Source organism: Callorhinchus milii, unplaced genomic scaffold (assembly GCF_018977255.1).
Source record: "Callorhinchus milii isolate IMCB2004 unplaced genomic scaffold, IMCB_Cmil_1.0 Scaffold2, whole genome shotgun sequence".
Lineage (NCBI taxonomy): Eukaryota > Metazoa > Chordata > Chondrichthyes > Chimaeriformes > Callorhinchidae > Callorhinchus > Callorhinchus milii.
In genome coordinates, this window is record NW_024704743.1 from 105,616,598 (window position 1) to 105,636,530 (window position 19,933).

At 40.6% G+C, this 19,933-nt stretch overlaps 1 protein-coding gene across 5 annotated transcripts in view; it reads right to left on the bottom strand.

The window, feature by feature from the left end:
• Window positions 1–1,709: 1,709 nt before the first annotated feature.
• Window positions 1,710–19,933, bottom strand: part of atp6v1h (ATPase H+ transporting V1 subunit H) — a 33,488-nt gene continuing 15,264 nt past the window's right edge. For 4 of the 5 annotated variants that reach the window (XM_042345905.1, XM_042345904.1, XM_042345906.1 and 1 more), the window contains exons 9-14: window positions 18,067–18,259; window positions 15,539–15,717; window positions 12,630–12,755; window positions 10,460–10,561; window positions 8,766–8,879; window positions 1,710–2,665 (exon numbers count right to left, since the gene is read on the bottom strand). In XM_042345905.1, the coding sequence (XP_042201839.1) occupies window positions 2,605–2,665; window positions 8,766–8,879; window positions 10,460–10,561; window positions 12,630–12,755; window positions 15,539–15,717; window positions 18,067–18,259 (775 nt within the window). In that variant the 3' untranslated portion in view covers window positions 1,710–2,604. 5 annotated transcript variants of the gene reach the window in all.

Sequence of the window (19,933 nt, forward strand, 5' to 3'; positions counted from 1 at the left end):
TGCAATTTTCAAATTATTGCCTTTTGACAAAAATGCTTGCATTTGATATATCGCCTTATCACATTGGAAGGATGTCTCAAAGAGCTTCACAGGATTTACTGTGAAATGGAGCGACTATGTATTTGTAGGCAAACAAGGCAACAACAACAAAATTACACTTATAGAACGCCTTTCATGTCGGATGTCTCAAAGCGCTGAACAGTCAGGTGTTGGGACCTGAGCATGGGGGAGGGTGGTGTAGGGGTGAGGGAAGGCAGAGAAGTGGGAGGGAGACCAAAGGCACAGTCGAAGAGAAGGGTCTTGAGACAGGCCTTGAAGGAGGCAAGGGAGAGAGCGAGGCAAAGGGATCGTGGGATGGAGTTCCAGTGTGGGGGCAGAGAAGCTGAAAGCCCGGCCACCGATGGTAGGGTGGGTCGGGTGGGAGACATGGAGCAGGCCGGAGCCCGATGGACGGAGGGAGCGGGCAGTTGGTAGGGAGTCAGCAGGTCAGAGAGTTAGGAGGGGGCAAGGCCATGGATGGCCTTAAAGATGAGGATGAGGATCTTGAGCTCAAAGGCAGCACAATTCACACAATGTCCCACAAACAGCCATGAAATGAGGGACCAATTTTATTTGGGGGCTATAAACAAAAACAGAAGTCGCTGGGAACACTCAGCAGGTCAGGCAGCATCCATGGAGAAAAGAACGTGAGTCAATGTTTCGGATCCATGACCCTTCGTCAGAACTGGGGCATTTTAGGAGGGAGAGGCTTTTAAGGGCTAACAGAGATGGGGGGAGGGGGGAGATTAACACCTCTATTCCCCTGCTTTGTTGCAATCCCCCCCCCCTTGTTCTGCATCATTTTCACCTCTTTAACTCATCATCCTATCCTCAACTCCATTTTCTCCTGTCTTCCTTGACCTGCCTCCCCTCTCCGTTAGCCCTTAAAAGCGTCTCCCTCCCAACAGCCCCAGTTCTGAAGAAGCGTCGTGGACCCGAAATGTTGATTCACTTTCCTTTCCATAGATGCGGCCTGACCTGCTGAGTGTTCCCAGCGACTTCTGTTTTTGTTTTCAATTTTCAGCATCTGCAGTATTTTGGGTTTCATTTGGGGGCTAGTTGGCCAAACACCATCTTTTTTTGGATAGTGCCACGGGATCATCTTTAATGTCCACCTGAAAAGGCAGACAGGACTTTGGTTTAACATCTCATCTGACGGACAGCACCTCCGACAATCCAATGTTTCCCAGCATTGCACTGGAGTGTCAGCCTAATGTTCAACATGCTGACATGGGGTTTATTGTGCAATTTTGTAACAAAATAACTAAAATACATTCATTTGGACTGGGATAAAAGTCCCACAAATCATTTAATCTTAATCAAACCAATTACCATCTGTGAAGGTGAGAGGGAACTACTCTCAGGACTCCATCTAAGAATCACTGTGGTGAATTGGAGAAAACCCAGCAGGATCCTTGAAATTGAATCCTTCTGAATATCTGTTGAATATATTTGAAATAAATGGTCTTATCGCAGATTATAGATGGTGAAAATAGCTGTGGTATTACTCTAATGCAGTAAATACCAAAAAAATCACTCACAGATTTTAGTTGTGGATAGTACAATGCAAAGTTTTTTCTGTTGGCCCTGTGTACCCTTATCATTCATTCAGTTCTGGACATCTCTGAAACTATAGTTTGTAATTGGTAGCTATTGCAGATGGTAGACTGTTGCATTTTAATGATATAAAGTACCATTTTATTCTTTAAAAAGTAATTGAAAGTTGTGGACTGTTTGCTTGAAAAATCAAGTAAAACACATCTATTTCATTCAAAATGTGTTTGTCCAACCATTACACAGCATCCAAAATTAATTGAAACACATACATGAATTCAAAGTGGCACAAGAATGTTTATACAACCATTATTCTGGATCTTAAGGGACTGTGTGTGCAAGAGTCTCATCAATCTCATCAACATAAATGTACAGGAAGTTCTGTCCCTAACATTAGATACTGACTTTTGTTATGGAACACTGAGGTGCAGAGTTCATGTTCCTATTCAAAATGAGTTTATGGGTCAGCCAGCCAGCTGATCAACAAACAACAAGTCTACAATATGTTACAGTTCTTCAAAAATATGATTGTGATGCAAAATTATAAAGATAACTGTAAATCTAGTGAACTACAAATGGAATTGTTTTATTAACACAAATGCAGATACAGACATAAATTACTATTTAGAGAAGACAATAGAAAATGTTACAGCAATGATTGTATTTTATAGCACTTTTAAATAATCGTTTTATTAGAATGCTTACTCTGAAATATATTTGCATCTGAAACACAAAAAAAATCAAAATATGTAGCTGATGCCAATATTACACTTAGAGTTTTCAAGTTATGCGTAATCACAATATACTTTCATACCAAGCTGATCATCTTGAACTGTTTTCTACTTTGCTTAATATGATACATCTTAAAGAATTACAGCACACAAACACTTCAGAAAAAANCATTATCCACTGACAAACTGTACTTCAAAATATTCAGCAACACACTTCTCTGTATTCCAGGTATAATAAGCCAATGGAAGTAACCATAGATGCAAGATTGGTAAGACAAACTCAGCTTCTGGTGGTGACAGCTGGTGGTTGTTCTGACTGAAGCTGTTTTCCAAGATACTCCCTGACAAGAAAATGGAAAAAGTTTATCATAACATTTTAGAAAAGTCTGAGAAACAGTTTCTACAAAAATCTCATTATATATTCCATTCTAAAATGGATACTGTAATCATAACAATAAACAAGCATAGATAAGCTTTAAATCTCAATACCAGATCTTAGTTCATTCAACAGAATTCCATTTGATTTATGTCAGCGCTATTTCAATATAGTGATAAGAACATCTAATAGACCTATAATTTAATGTGGGCCATAAGGCACAAAAGCTCGGTTGATATGCATTAAATTTTGGATACAATAAAAGGCTCAGCAAGCTAGTAGTACAGCAATACTGTGTCGCTGCAATTAATAAAATGTATCAAACACAAAGGAATCTAACTTTTCCCTGTCAACGGTTCGTTCTGACAAAAGGTTATCGACTGAAACGTTAACTCATTTTCCTCTCTTCATAGAGTGGGGAGCAGCATTTTAGATGTTGGAACTGATGAAAAAAACAACAGCTTGTTTTCACCTGAATCACTGCTAGCTTGGTATCAAGAAAATAATCTTGCTCCTTTGATATATGCTTGTATATCACAATGTCCCAGTTCTGACGAAGGGTCATGGATCCGAAACATTGACTCACGTTCTTTTCTCCATGGATGCTGCCTGACCTGCTGAGTGTTCCCAGCGACTTCTGTTTTTGTTTATTTTTTTATAGCCCCCAAATAAAATTGGTCCCTCATTTCATGGCTGTTTGTGGGACATTGTGTGAATTGTGCTGCCTTTGAGTTCAAGATCCTCATCCTCATCTTTAAGGCCATCCATGGCCTTGCCCCCTCCTAACTCTCTGACCTGCTGACTCCCTACCAACTGCCCGCTCCCTCCGTCCATCGGGCTCCGGCCTGCTCCATGTCAGGAGGTTATCCCAAGGCACTGGACAGTCAGAGAATTTGACCCAAGCAGGGGGTTGTGATCAGGAGGTTTGGAGGGCAGGGAGAGTAGAGGTAGAAGCGTGGCCGAATGCGCAGCCAAAGAGGGTCTTGAGACATGCTTTGAAGAAAGCAAGGGAGGGAACAAGACAAAAGGGATTAGGGAATTGAGTTCCAAGGGGTAGGGCAGGGAAGCTAAAGGCCCAACTGCTGATGGTGGGGCAGGCCGGAGCCTGCTGAGTGGAGGGAGCAGAAAGGTTGATTACAAAATATTAGTGTGGTTTGGGCAAATTTTATAAAATTGACAATATTTTAGATACAAATATGGGAGTCATGACAATTTAAAATAAGAATTGAAAAATAAGAATAAAAGGGGGGCTGAAATTTCAGCTATTTATTTTATTAAGGTGGCATTTCAGAGATTCTAGAATTTTCGAAAATGTTTGAAATCAGTCTTAACTTTGAAGCCTCCTTTTTTTGGCTAAGTTAAATTTTACTTCTTTGTATTTTTTGTATCCACACACTTAATCATAAACTGTCAAACTTCCCTCGGAGATTGTAAATGGGAATGAATCCAACCCAAACCTTAATGTTATCCATATCAAGCAACCTTAGACATTAAAATTTGGTCACTCAATCCATGACTGTTTGTGAGACACTGCTGTGCGCAATTGGCTGCCACGTTTTGCCCACAAAATATACAGTCAATTCACTTTAAGATATATTCTGTGAAGCGTTTTGAGACATCTCGAAGATGTGATAAGAAGCTATATCAAATGCAAGAATTATTATTATAAATAATTATAGCTGGAATATTGGAAGTAGAATGATTTAAGTGGTAGTGACAAGCAAGACAGGGTCGAGTTATCCGGAGTTTACTGTATTTGAACAAAAATGTGCTCTAAGTGTTCGAAACAGTAGGGGGAGCAACTGATCTGAAACCTGGAAATCTGCCGAACTACAAAAACAAATCAAAGAACAGTATGTTGTGTAATCTGTTTTTATAACAACAGGCCAATTCTCTCTAAAGAAAATTATTATACAGTGGTTAGCATACATTATAGGGACCATTTCAACTATCATTTTAAAATACGTTTGCATATTCATATTACATTAAAAATAATTATCACAATATCAGAATAGAAAAAGCTAATTTGGTTGATTACTCTGAAGAAACCAATTTGCTAGTTTGTAGAAAAGCTCCTCTTCTTAAAATATATAGCTGTACAAGTTGATTTTAATTTTTAAGACAATTTGGTTTTATCCATATGTGCATTAAACATGGATAAAATCAAGTGTTTCACTGTCACAACATACAAAGAAATCAACATAAGATAAAGAAAGTAACTTTGAAAAAAGTTATTTTATCAGCATATTAATAATATTGAAAGCTCATGATTTAGAAAAGGATTTGATTTCATAACACATATTACACAACTATCAACAGATAACACATAAGACTTACACTCTTCCAAAGAAAAGCTCCTTATAAACCGACACTAAGCTTGAATAGACCCTTTCAAAATATTGTGTGTGCTGTCACGTATTGCTGTGGAATGAATATTATAAAGATTGTACATCGGATAGGCTTTGTGGCCCAACAGTGATATTTTGCAACCTAGAGATCTTTAATTTAAAATCACAAAAATAAACAAGAGGAACAGTATTGTTTCTTAATGAAAATTGCCTTTCTTTGATGGCTGCAAGGATCCTAAATGAAGCAATTATGAGCAATTTCAGTCTGAATTTCTGAAGTATAAAAACTGGCTTTGACACACACACACACACACACACATACTTCTGACTAAAAACATGGCTCTCAACAATGGCAGGTTTAGAAGAGCTGAGATTCAAATTGCCAGTTTCAAGAGACCCTCTTGAAAGGCTTAATAAATTAAATATAACTTTTTTTTGTTTTTGCTGTTATACCACAGGACATAATTATCAACCTTTTAGCAAAATGGGATAGGAGAATTTTGGCCCTGAGAAGAATGGATATACTGAATAGACTGCAAATACAGTTAATGTTGTCTAAATAAATGCCTTTAAAATAGAACTGTAAAAGCACCTGGTTGAAAATATAAATTAAGATTTTAAAATCAATGTAGACGGAACAAATTAAGTACTTCTTGGAACATGTTTGCTCCTGTGCTACTGAAATCTCATCTGTGGAAACAACAACAAGATTCCATTTATTGAGCGCCTTTCACGTCGGGAGGATGTCCCAAGGCGCTGTACAGTTGGGTCAGGACCCGAGCAGGGGGGAAATGGTCAGGGTGAGGGAAGGAGCGAGGAGGGGGTAGAGAGTCGAGAGGGGAGCCGAAGGCTCGGTCAAAGAGAAAGGTCTTGAGACCGGCCTTGAAGGAGGAAAGGGAGGAGGCGGCGAAGGCACTGGAGGATAGAGTTCCAGAGCCTAGGGGCTGAGAGGCTGAAGGCCCGACCACCGATGGTAGGGCGGTTGGGGCGGGGGATGTGGAGAGGACCGGAGCCAGAGGAACGGAGGGTACGGGCAGGTAGGTAGGGGGATAGTAGGTCAGAGAGGAAAGTAACCACCCACTTCAATTTTGCTTGATTATCTTCTGATTGTCCTCCTTGGGAGCATGAGGTATATTCTAAGACATTCATGAAGTGCTCTATATAAATGCAATTTGTTTTTAATTGTTTCTTTTGGCTGAACTGGCCCCTAGGTGACGTGCTTGGCAATGGCATATCGGAATCAAACCAATCTGTCAGTGGTCTTAGCAGTTTTGTTACTGAGCCCAGACAGGTCTGCAGTGTTCCAAGGCAAATAATAATGACAGACTTGCAGCCTAGCATATCAGCAGAAGATGGATTATCATTAATTCTACAGGACTAGTCCTAGCATCGATGCAGTTTTCATTTATTCAACACTTTAAGGATTATCCAACACTACACCCCAAAACATCAACTACAATAAGAATTCTGTCTTGGAACCAGATCTTAACACAGGAAATCAGTACTGCTTTGCATCAAAACATTTTTAATAACCTCCACTTCTAAAATGTTTTCTGTGCCATATCTTTTCTCCAGGTGTGCAATTGATCCGTATTTGTACTGTGCATTCAATTTATAAAATAACGAGAAAGTAACAATACATTACAAAGTCAATCAATAACCAATTATCAAAACAAAAATCGTAATACACCAGACACCAAGACATTTCCTGTCTTACAAGGTGTGATGGCACCATTCTAATTTTTGTGATAAAAGTATAAAGTGCACTAACATTTTCAAAATAGAGCACAAGACTCAGTGTTACAAGATTGCTGCATCGCAATTTCTAATATGATTATTTGGGCTCACAGTCAACGCAATAATGCAGTATTTATTAGAATTTTAATTTCATTTCTGCAATTTTACTGTTCTATCTGCTAACTTCAGAGTCCCTGGTACAATAAGTCAGTTTGCCATCCAGATGCAAATGTATATTATAAGATTACTATTTACACAGATTATGAACTGTGGCTCTTAACAAATCTTCTCTTTGACCGTGCCTTCAGCTCCCCTCTTGACTCTCTTCCCCCTCCTCGCTCCCTCCCTTCCCTCCCCTCACCCTGACCATTTCCCCCCTCCTTGCTCCCTCCCTTCCATCACCCTGACCATTTCCCCCCTGCTCGGGTCATGACCCAACTGTGCAGCGCCTTGGGACGTCCTCCTGACGTGAAAGGCGCTTTATAAATGGAATCTTGTTGTTGTTGTTGTTGTTAACTATTCTATTTCACACTATTAAATATAAATAATTACAAATACTGTTTCAATTCCTATTTTTCCAAAAAACTTTTACATAATTCCTGCAGCTGAATATCAGCAAGACGGAAGCCATACTATTTATCTTTCTCCTGTGGGTCTGAACTCCACCTCCCCGGGGACTTACTCAGACTCACCGAACCCGTGTGCAATTTAGGCGTCAGGTTCAATCCGTAGCTTTCCTTTCTACCACACATCCATTCTCTGACCAGGATTGCTTTTTTCCAACATTACATTGCCCACCTCCATGCATACTTCACAACAAAAACAGCCGAAAGCCTCATCCACACCGTCGTCACTTCCTGGCTGGACTATTCTAATACCCTCCTCGCTAGTCTCGCCAGCTCCACCATACACAAAATTCAATTAATTCAAAACTCCACCATCCGGATACTCACCCACATAAAACTCTGTACCCCCATCACACCAGTCCTTGCCAGGCTCCACTTGCTCCAATTACCGAAAACGATTTCAAGATTCTCTTACTCACTTTCAAATCCCTTCATGCCCTCACACCTCCCTACCTATCCGATCTGCTTACCCTCCACCACCTGCTGACTCCACTCGACTGGCTCCAGCCTCCTGTTTGGCCCTTGTCCCCTCCTCTCCATCATCTGTGGCCGTGTCTTCAGGCACTACGCCAGGAAACTCTGAGACTTTCTGCCTCAATCCCTCCATCTTGCCCTCTTCCTCCCCACTTTCAAATCCTGCCTAAAAATCTTCCTTTTTGATCATGCTTATGGTAAACTCCTCCCTTCCTCTGCCACTGGCTCGGTGTCAGACTCCATCACTTGTTAAGCGCTTGGGGGGCACTATCCCGGATGAAGGGCGCAATATAAATGCAAGTTGTTCTCCAACAATTACAAATTAAATTTGTATAGCACCTTTCCTGTCAGGAGGACATCCCAAGGAGCTGTACGTATACCTTTAAATAATAATAATAATGCTTGGATTTGATACAGCGCCTTATCACATCTTCTAGATGTTTCAAAGAGCTTCAAAGTGAATTGACCGTATATTTTGTGGACAAAACCGGACAGCCAATTACCCCCAGAAAAGCGATCTGCCATTCGACTAACAATCGGGTTCCTACTTACTGCTGGATAAATAGAAGCGTATGAAGTAATGAAACTTGCCCAATGTTTCACCGTGCCTGGGAATTGAACCCAGGTCTTCTCGCTTGTGAGCCGAGCGCTCTCACCACTAAGCTACAGGACTCCATAGGAAAGTTCAACATAGGAAAATGTCCTGTGAACATTTTGTCATGCATAAACTATGAAAATGTGAAATGTACTGCTACAAACGGCTATAGTTGCAGCAGCAATAGAAATGTTTTAAAAGTAGATACACAGATACTTATGAAGTTTGTTTGTTTTAAAAAAAATCAACATGTAAATGATTTACTATATAATTATAACTACTCACCAGTTATGTACCATTAGTTTTTGAACTGCCAAGAGAGCATTGTAGCGAACCTGTTGGTCTTCATGGTGCATATGGTTCATTACCAGCTGCTTGCCTCCAAGTTGCTCAATTACACTGAAAATAGCAACATATAAACCAATCATAATATCAATAATTCACAAATTATATTTGTTTTCTAATATTTTAGAAAACACATTTAAAGTATTCACAAAATTCTTGGAATGGCCAATAACAAGAATCGGAAGGATCAGTATTAATAACAACAACAACAAGATTACATTTGTATAGCACCTTTCACGTTGGGAGGACGTCCCAAGGCGCTGGACAGAGTACAGCATTTCAGACCAGAGGGAAGCGAGGGGAAGGGGGTGCCCAATGGCATGGTCAAAGAGGAGGGTCTTGAGGCGGACTTAAAGGAGGCTAAGGAGAGGGTGAGGTGGAGTGACTGGGGCATGGAATTCCAGAGGTTGGGGGCAGAGTGGCTGAAGGCTCTCCCGCCAATGGTGGGGCAGGTGGGTCAGGGGACGTGGAGCAGGCCAGAGCCGGCTGAGTGGAGGGAACGGGCGGGTTGGTTGGGGGATTATAAAGGCACCCTTGTGCTAGAAAATTTAGTTGATGAGATATTAACAACCAACAAAATTGCAAATTGGCATTATTCAGGCAAGGCCCACTAAAGGTAAGGATCTGAAAGAGAGCGTAGGAGTATATTTTTTGCACACAGACAGTGGTGGGAATGTGGTAATGAAAATTACTTTTAAAGAGTTGCTCCGACCTTCTGAAATGGATGATGGAATCTGGAAACACTAATAGGAATTCTAATAGTGAGGAAAATATAAGTGTGATTAAGCTGGTGGAAATTGGCTGTCATGTTTGTGTACTTTAAAAAATAATTATTTATTTCCAGTTCATTGGGTCTTTTTTCATTTAGCCAGTCACTCATGTAGGTCCTGTCTGCCTTGCGATTCAACAACAACAAGAAGAAGATTCCATTTATAGAGCGCCTTTCACGTCGGGAGGACATCCCAAGGCGCTGGACAGTTGGGTCAGGACCCGAGCAGGGGGAAATGGTCAGGGTGAGGGGAGGGAAGGGAGGGAGCGAGGAGGGGGTAGAGAGTCGAGAGGGGAGCTGAAGACACGGTCAAAGAGAAAGGTCTTGAGACGATTCAGGTGAACAAGCAGGATCCTTCCCCTTCCGATTTTTCAAAAACTGGAGTTTTGCTCTCGATTCTATTGGTTTATATTTGCCCTTCAACGAAATTCAACCCAAAAATTCAAACGATTTGGCTACTCATCTTATTGTTGTTTACAGGTTGTTGGTGTAACAAATTCATTAATCAATCTCTTTTTGTAAAAGGCTTTTAAATGCTTCTTTTAAATAAAAAGTACTGAATAAATGAAGCTTCCTTTATGTGAAAGGTGCAATATAAATGTGTGACTTAAAAAATGTAGGTACATTGCATACTAATGTTTAATTCTAATTCTTCAACACATATTCAATTTCACACTTTCAATATTGTAAGATACTTGCTTTAATCCATTTGAGAACACAAATGGAAATGCTAAGAATTTCTAAATTACCAATAGAACATTTCTATGGTGTTTATGATGATAAGTATGCAAAGCTATTATGAATATGAATTGTTTCACTTGCAAACTAATTACCGAGAAGAAAAAGGGGATTTGTATTATTTTACCGTTTTCCTCGAGGGTAGTGGCGCACATATTCACCAACATCATGTGCAGCCACAGCCAACACTTGTGGGTCATCTGAGACTTCCAAAAGCCTTGTCAAAATTCTTCACGAAAGACAGAAAAATACAATAATGGAATTAGTCTGTATTAATTTCATAATACAGTACAATCTGTATTCAATACAATATAAAAAGTAATTACTGTACTAGGTTCTTCTAAAAGGATTCTAAGCAATCTTGATTGGGTAATGTACAGTCAGTCAAACCTGTTAAAGCAACCGCGTCTATTGAGCAACCAGCCTGGAAGACTTCAGATGGATTTTCCATAATAAACTACTTCTATTCAGTAACAACCTGTCCAATACAACCAGTGGCTACTCTCCTTTACAAACACTCTTTTCAGCAGCCAGTTCTAAGTGAATTTAAGTGGACTTATCAGTAATACATTATCAATTTCTGCAGGCTCCCATATAGAGTCCCACTAGACTCCTGGTGCATTTACCAGCACCGTTGAGCAGGCCACAACTTCCTGCTTTATAATAATCCTTGCATTTGATATAGTGCTTTTCACGTCTTCTAGACGTCTCAGAGCGCTTCACAGAATACATTGTAAAGTGAATCTACTATAAATTTTGTGGACGAAACACAGCAGCCAATTGCACACAGTAGTGTCACACAAACAATCGTGGATTGAGTGACCAAATTAATATTGTTGCTTGTTTTTCTTGAGGATTTATTATCAGGCGTGTGGAGTAAGGAAACTTGCCCAAGGTTTCGCCCCGCCAGAATCAAACCCAGGTCTATCGCTTGCGAGTCGAGTGCTCTAACCACTGAGCTAGACTCCTAACTGGTCAGGCAGTGTTGCTAGGAGTCTAGTGGGATCTACACTAGACTTACAATTTACAATAAAAAATTGGTCATTTTCAATCTACGACTGCTTGTGGGACATTGCTGTGCGCAATTGGCTGCCGCGTTCGCCCACAAATATGCAGTCAATTCACTTTACAGTGTGTTCTGTGAAGCGCTTTGGAACGTCCTCCCGACGTGAAAAGCGCTATATCAAATGCAAGGATTATTATTATTATTACACAGGAGCCAAAAAAATCTTTGGTCTGCAGAATTTGTTTTAATTTTCAGGCTCGGACTACAAACCATTACTCAAGAGGACACCTTTACATTAAGCCACTTGGGTCTTGTGAAGACTGTTGAACCTAAGAAAAACAGGTTTTATCAGCACAGGGAAATAATGCCATAACAAGGCACTCAAAAATTTTATATTTTGAGATATTGTCTACAAAAACAAAACTGTAACAATAAATTTATTAGAAGACCTTATTTCACAATTGGAATACTGTGTACAGTTTGTAAACCAAGATCAATAATTTAGGATGAATGAAAACAGTAGAACAAGAGGATATAGGTTTAGCGTTGTAAAGGGCAATTCAGGATAGACACTAGCAAGTTTTTCTTTACACAGAGGGGAGCTTGGATTTTCACATCTGGAGGGCGAAGCTAGTTGTCAGAATGACCTCCAGCCTTCACAACTTTCTAAGATTTCCCCAGAGCTGCTCCCTGGTCCACAAACCGAAACCAGCCTCTCATGCTCTTCGCAGCCTACAGATTTCCAAAGCCCTTATTTACACCAAACTAAAACATAAGTTGCTGGGAACACTCAACAGGTCAGGCAGCATCTATGGAGAAAGTGAGTCAAAGTTTCGGGTCCACGATCCTTTGTCAGAACTGGGGCATGTTGGGAGGGAGAGGCTTTTAAGGACTAACAGAGAGGGGGGGAATGCAGGGCAAGATAATGGAGAAAATGGGGTAGAGGACAGGGGATGATGGGGTAAAGAGGTGTTAATGATGCAAAACAAAGGGGGGGAATTTCAACAAAACAGGCAGACCAGAGAGAGAAAAGGTATGTCTAGGACCTGGATGACGTGGTATTGGTCACAGAAGAGGGGGAGGGGGAAGGTGAGCTGTTATGGTCTGAACTTATTGAATTATTGAAACACCTCCTTATTTACACCTCCAGGGTACTCCACTTGATTTGTCTTGACCCTATTAAAGGGCACTCACAACAAGCAGGAAAGTGAGATTTGATTAAATGATTCAGTGGAGATTCATGGGCTAAATAACTAATTTCTGTGCTGTAACATTTTGAGCCTAAACTTACTTCAATAATTCATAGTTTTTCTCATTCAGCCTTGAAGCATTCTCCCGCCAGAATTTCTCTGATTTATGGACAGGACTCCACTCCAGGCGTCCCGACTTCAGTTCTGAACTATATTCATCAAAAGAGCTGGAAAAGGCAGAAAAAACACTGAAACTAGCAAATATATCTAAAATGAATTGGGAAAAGCATAATACTTAAAAATTCTTGTGCGTAAGTGAATTGGTTGATGATTTTGTGTACTTAATTTTCATTGCATCTTTATCAACACATTTGAAGCAGGACAGCTTTAGTGTCCCAACCATGCAACAGAGGAGTGGTGAGGAAATGTAGAAAACATAAAGATGATTTATAGAGCATGGGAATGTACCTTAAATCTATGAGAAAAATATTTAATCAAGATTCAAATTCTGATTGCCCCAGTTTGATATGCTACTGTATACACGGTTTATGGAATACAACAGGCATTCTGTAGTATTGGCTCAGGTTTCAGACTAACAAGACTTTCAAAGCATCAACTTGATTTAATCTTCCATTTCCAGGTGTGTGACCTTGGAGCCAACTAAACCCTGAAGAGATCCTACTAACCTCTTCCCCAAGGAGGATAGTCAGTGGTTGATATTTAGACATGCACATGTTTGAGCCCTCACTTTGTGGATAGCTGGTACCAGATACTACTTGCATGCATGATTCGCTTCCCAGTTTCCTTGTCAGCTATGTAATGGACATCTGCCTTCAGTGTGATGGGAACACCTATACAGGACATTCTGGGATGTGCTATTGAGCTTCCTATTCTAGTGGACCAAGACCAGAACCATATTGTCATCAATTGTTTAACCCAGGTGCTGTTGAATGGCCATAGCAAAGAAACTTGCCTGTCATGTAGCTAATTCCACATCCAGGTCGTTGAGCAAAGGACACCCTTCCTTTAGCCACTTATACTATAAACAGCCTCATAGTTTGTTCACGAACCTTGCAAATGAGCCAAAGGAAACCCCTATGTTGGATGCCCAACAGTTCCAAACCATGAAGGAGAAATATTTGGACGCATGTCTTATCAACCACAAACTTATCCTGCATTGGGACTGTCCTATCATAGATTGAAGAAAGACATTTTCAACATATGGCAATGTACCTTGGCTGCAGATTGGCAAGTACTAATAAGTTCAAGGTTGCGCATACAAGAAGTAAAAACAGAAGGCACATCCACTCTACAAATGGAATAGAAGGTGCTAACTGACTTATTAGTTATGTCCAAATATGGTAAGGCAGCAATAAACAAGGCAAAAAGAATGCTTGCTACAATACTAAGCCAGTAGAGCTTAGAGATGCAAAACTCCATCTTGTGTTGTCATATATGATTATTTTATTTTAAAATTTAAGACTGTGCAGATAGCTGCTCTTTTGTCAGACTGCAGCTGGAGCACTGCACACAATTCTTGTTATTTTTATGTGCACAGTATAGAGGATTGTAACTAGGCTGAATCTCTAGTGTTATGGGAAACTGAACACAATGTTTGTTATTCTGCCGTGCACAGTGTAGAGGAATGCAACTCGGCTGAATCTCCAGCGTCAGATAAACTACGGCTCTTCAGCTGCAAAAAAAAAGATGAGGGGTCCGTACAGAGACATATAAACCACTGAATATAAAAGAGGGTGCATACCCAGAAGAATAGGTTTACTGATGCACCAGAACCAAAGGGACAGGGGATACAGGTTCAGAATTAGTGTCATGCCCTATTAGTAGTCATCATTAAGTATTCCACAGAAAAAATCAATATCTAGAACAGTTACCAGAAAGGATAGTTAAGAGCAGAACACAAAAAAGAAACAACCTAATCCTATAATGGGAATATTCTAGGGTGAGCATTCTTGAAAATAAGATCAAATGAGTCAAACAGCTTTTCTATTCAAATCTTGCTTGTGAAACAACATTCATTTCTATTGTAACTTGGTTAATATTCATTATAAACATTGACATTACCGGCTGTGGAAAATCCATTACAGTACACAGACATCAGAATGGTTAAGATACATGTACTGCATGTTTAAAATTTTATGAAGCTGTCAAAGTAATTATTGGAGGTCTATCTTATTGAATTGTTCTTTTTTTTATATTAACTAATGGAGCTTCGGCTGGGTACAGAACCAAAAGATGCTGAAGGTCAAGACTTGTAAAGAACTGGCTGATATTGTATATCATAAATGTCCTCTCATTTCTGGTTAGTCCAGTCAAGATCTATATACAGAATTACTATTTCTATTTGACAGAGTGCCTTGTCACATAGAAAATGAATTTCTCTGAGGGCAGCTAGGGTTTTGTGTCAAATGTCGTTTGGGCAATCTCAAATCAAGGCTCAAAGAGGCCTCAGGGATAACTGGAGAATGGAAAAGCCACATTATAGTGCAGTATTGTAATGTTGGGGACAAATCCCACTATTTACTCATGTAATCCTGTGTCTAAAGAATACAACACCTTATTTGGCACAGTTTAAAGCACTGGATTGAAGAAGTCAAAAAGGAGAGTTCTATTCCTCACCTTCATTTTACCACTTTTTTTGAAGAAAAATGTATGTTATGAGCTTGGAAAGATTTTAAGTGTTTTTTAAGAAATGAAGGGAAGTCAATTATCTTACAACAATGCACACAGTTCCATATCTGTTTTCTGAATGAACTCAAGAAGTTGACACAAGATCAACAATGAAGCTTGGCGAAAGATGTGACCAAATCTTTGAGCTAACATGTTACAAGTATTAAAAAAATGCTCATGAGTCTAGCTAAAAGTGCAAAGGGAATACAAATCAGTTAGTTACCATCTTAATTTCATACAAACAATATTGCAGAGCTGTGTAATTTAATTCATTTGATCTACTGTTAGAGAAGAATTGGTAAATATCTTCTTAATGACCCACCTGAGATCTTGAACACTCTCGCCAAGTTTCTCTAAGAGGTATTTAATGTCATCAGCAATGTCTTCATCATCATATTTCTGTTGTTCAAGGTTCTCCAGTTGTTTAAGGACTTTGCACTGAATCATCGCAAGTGCGTATTCCTGAAGAGTTTCTCTTTCTGCAGATTTTTCCAGGAGATTCTGCTTAAAAAAAAGGTTACTTCAATTGATGAAGTCAGTCGGCAAATTATTTTAGTTATTTTATAATTTCAACTGTATTTGTAACTATCCTTTTTATGAACATATTCAATTAAGCATCCTGCAGCATATTTAATCAAGTTGGTCCTGTATTGCTCTCCATAACAGTATGGTAAGCCTATTCTCTGCCCCCTTGAATGCATCTTGACAAATGTTGCAGAGAGTAGGAATGTTCAGCTGCATCTCCAAGTTCTACCAATGCGTCAGGCTGACTCTGCCTGACACAGAAACTGAACCAAAGAAACCCCTACAGAGGGTTGACTGAATTCTGACATTCCAAGCACGTCACGTTAAGAATATCCAAATCAGATAGAGTTCACATATATATGTTGGATACAGCAGGAAATTTCTGTGTCTGGAATGGAATGCACACTCTCCATTGAGGGATACATCCTGCTTACCAAATTCTTGCGTATTTGAGTCAGATTTCCAAGAGCCAACCCTGGGAACTCCAGAGTGTGCATTGGGATTCTGTGGTGTTCAGCCAGCTAAAACCACATTAATCACCTGAAGGAAAGTTCTACTTAAATCTCTGATCCCTATCCCTGTTTCCAGCAGTACAAGAACCAGCAATTGGTTATTCCTGCAAATTGCAGTCACTACATTTTACAGTATATCCTGCGAACATCCTCTCAACGTGAAATGCAAAAGCGCAGTATTATCTAAACTCTTGCGGTCAATTTATGCCGCAGTATTGGCATTAGGTCAGTCTACCTAACTTTAAAACCTTAAAGCCTCAAAAAAGTTAAGTTTAAAACAGTGGAATCCATTTTCCTGTAATCATATTGTTTCTGCTGATTTCTTGTCATCAACAGTGTGACTCTGCTCTTTACTATAATTGGTATACTATCATTGGTATCCCGACGTGAAAGGTGCTACACAAATGTAATTTTGTTGTTGTTATTGGTAGGTGCCAGTATTATTGATAATACCCCACCAAGTGGTAATTTCCTTCCCCTTGTCAGATGTTGAATGATTCTTGCCAGCAAGGTAAATGGATTTAATTTACAATCTAAGTCTGCTGGAGTCTAACCAGCTAAAACCACATAGTTTGCCATTGATATCGCTGTCTTGACAAGCTTTTCTGCTGCTTATCCAGCTAGGACCTCCCGACCTGTTAGGTCTTTGGCTTGCAGGATTAACAGGAGCTGAATAGGTTGATTCCCTGCCCCCAGTGTCTGGTCTGCCATTCCAAGTCCTGTCAATGAGCCAGGCTGTGCTGTTATCTGCAGGGTCTGGAATACTGTGAACCCGCTTGGTTCAGGAATCGGAATACCGAGACCGCCACAGAAGGTTGGTTCAGTTCCGACTTTCCATTGCCAAGCATTCCCCCACCCCACCTGAAGAAGGATAGACACAGGTCTATCAGCATTACAAATTAATTTAAAACAAAAATATCAATGGAAATCTCTAATTTTGTAATGTCTTAATTGAAGGTTCTGATTATAGATTTAGAGATCCCAAAATGTAATAACCAGATGTGATTTTTTTACATACAGTATTTCTTACATCATACAGTTCAACCTTATTAATGCTGTATTTTAAAGGATTTGTAACTGATTATTCCCCAATTTGTTTTTACGGAATTTTGCAGTAAACTAAATTTTACCAGTATTGTGAAAACAAATTTTATTTCAACCTATGTTGGGCATACTGTATAAACCATTACCTTAGTTATATAGTAGGAAACAAGCACACAGCAGTAAGATTTTCTAGGACATATTACTTAGAAATAATAGTGACTTGAGCATTCAAATATTCAATTGCAGCAAAGAGCTTGCTAAGAATAATGAAGAAAAATCGATTTAATTCACACAATTCAAATATTTCTCGTGGAAAAACAGTTTCTTACGTTATAGATTGAAAACAGCTTAAAATGACCAATTAAACAAGAATATCAAAGAGAAGCAAGGGCCACAATACAAGCATGTTCTGCGGTCTTGTTGGGATTTTTCTTGTGTTCTTTTCAAATAAATTCTTCACCTCATTCTGAAAGGCTGCACAAATGTACAGTGACTGGGATCCATATTGCAGCCATGTTATAACAACATTTATGCTATAAAGAATTACATTATAATGGAACTCCTCTGTATTTCGAAGACAGGAAAAGAGGAAGTAGGACAAAGAGATTTTGGAAGAGAAGACCAAAGATAGGGTAGGAGTATTTGTAGCTGCCAATGGAGAAAGCAGAGAACGAGGATAGTGCAAAAACAAAAATATGACATGTACATCTTTCAGGTTATTTAGTACTAAACATCATTAGACTAGTTTAGATCACACTTGCATACATACCCTAAATGTTGCTAGGATGATTCTGGTTACTTTTTCTTTTACTGATTCCTGAAGAATATCAGATAAAGCTGGAACTATGTTCAATCTTCGTAAATATTCACACAATTGTGAACTGAAGGCCAACAGCCAGAAAGAGAAGATCATTTGGTACTGAAGCTGAAATCCACATTTATTATTCAAAACAGCCATGATGCTGCAGGAAAAAAGGTAAAAGAAATTCACCATTGGGTTTTGTTGAGCTCCGTATTATATAAAACCACTCAAAGCAATGATGTTCTAATATTAGCTCTCACTGAAAATAATGGGATATTATTGTGAAAATAAAAGATGCATTATATTTTTACTACTACGTTTAAGTTTTAAATCAAAAGATTACAACAACAAGATTACATTTGTATAGCGCCTTTCACATCAGGAGGATGTCCCGAGTCGCTGGACAGAGGACAGCATTTCAGACCTGAGCTGGGGTTGGGGGGGTAAGGCAGGGGAGGGGAAGGCCGATGGCATGGTCGAAGAGGAGGGTCTTGAGGCGGGACTTGAAGGAGGCTAACGAGGGGGCAAGGTGGAGTGACTGGGGGATGGAATTCCAGAGGTTGGGGGCAGCGTGGCTGAAGGCTCTCCTGCCAATGGTGGGGTGGGTGGGTCTGGGAGCGTGGAGCAGGCCAGAGCCGGCTGAGCGGAGGGAACGGGTGGGTTGGTAGGCGGTTAGGAGGTCGCAGAGGTAGGGTGGGGCTAGGCCATTGAGGGCTTTGTATGTGAGGACCAGGAGCTTGAACTAGATCCTCTGTAGGATAGGGAGCCAGTGGAGTCGGACGAGAATAGGGGAGATGGGGTCACGGAGTTTGGTGCGGGAGAGGACACGGGCTGCAGAGTTCTGGATTATCTGCAGCCTGTGGAGGGAGGAGTTGGGAAGGCTGACAAGCAGGGCGTTTGCATAGTCCAGCCTGGAGGTGATGAAGGCATGAACAAGAGTTTCAGCGGCCTGAGGGGTGAGGTAGTGGCGGAGTCGGGCGACGTTACGGAGGTGAGGGAAGGCAGAGCGGGTCATGGCTTGAATGTGGGGGAGAAAAGGCAACTGAGGGTCGAACAAGACACCTAGGTTTCTGACTGGCTTGGTGAGTTGTAGTGTGCAACCATGGAGGTTGATGCTGCCAGAGCCTGAGGTGGTGAGGCGCTGGCGCGAGCCAATCAGGAGGGCCTCAGTCTTGTTCACATTCAACTGCAAGAAATTTGCCCTCATCCAGGACTTGATGTCCGACAGGTAGTCTTTCAGGGCAGCAGTGGTCCTGGAGTTGAAGGTGGAGGGAGAAAGATAAGAGTTGGGTGTCATCCGCATACATGTGGAAGTTGACCCCATGTCTGCAGATGATGTCACCAAGGGGGAGCATATAGATATTAAAGAGAGGGCCAAGGACAGAGCCCTGGGGGACGCCAGATCTGACAGTGCGGGGGCTGGAGGAGAAACCGTTAGAGGCAACAAAGTGAAGACAGTGAGAGAGATAGGAATCGAACCAGGCAAAGGCAGGTCCGTGAAGATTGAGTAAAGCAGAGAGGCAGTGTATGAGGATGGAGTGGTCGACAGTGTTGAAGGCGGCAGAGAGGTCGAGGAGGACAAGGAGGCAGAGGGAGCCCTGATCACAGATGTTCAGAATGTCATTAGTGACTTTGACCAGGGCTGTTTCCATGCTGTGGGCAGCGCAGAAGCCGGATTGGAGGGGTTCAAAGAAGGAATGGCAAGAGAGAAAAGAGCGGAGCTGGGATGCGACGACTCGTTACAGGACCTTGGAGAGGAAAGGGAGGTTAGAGATGGGGCAGTAGCTGGAGAGGAGGGATGGATCCAGGGAAGATTTTTTTAGTATGGGGGTGA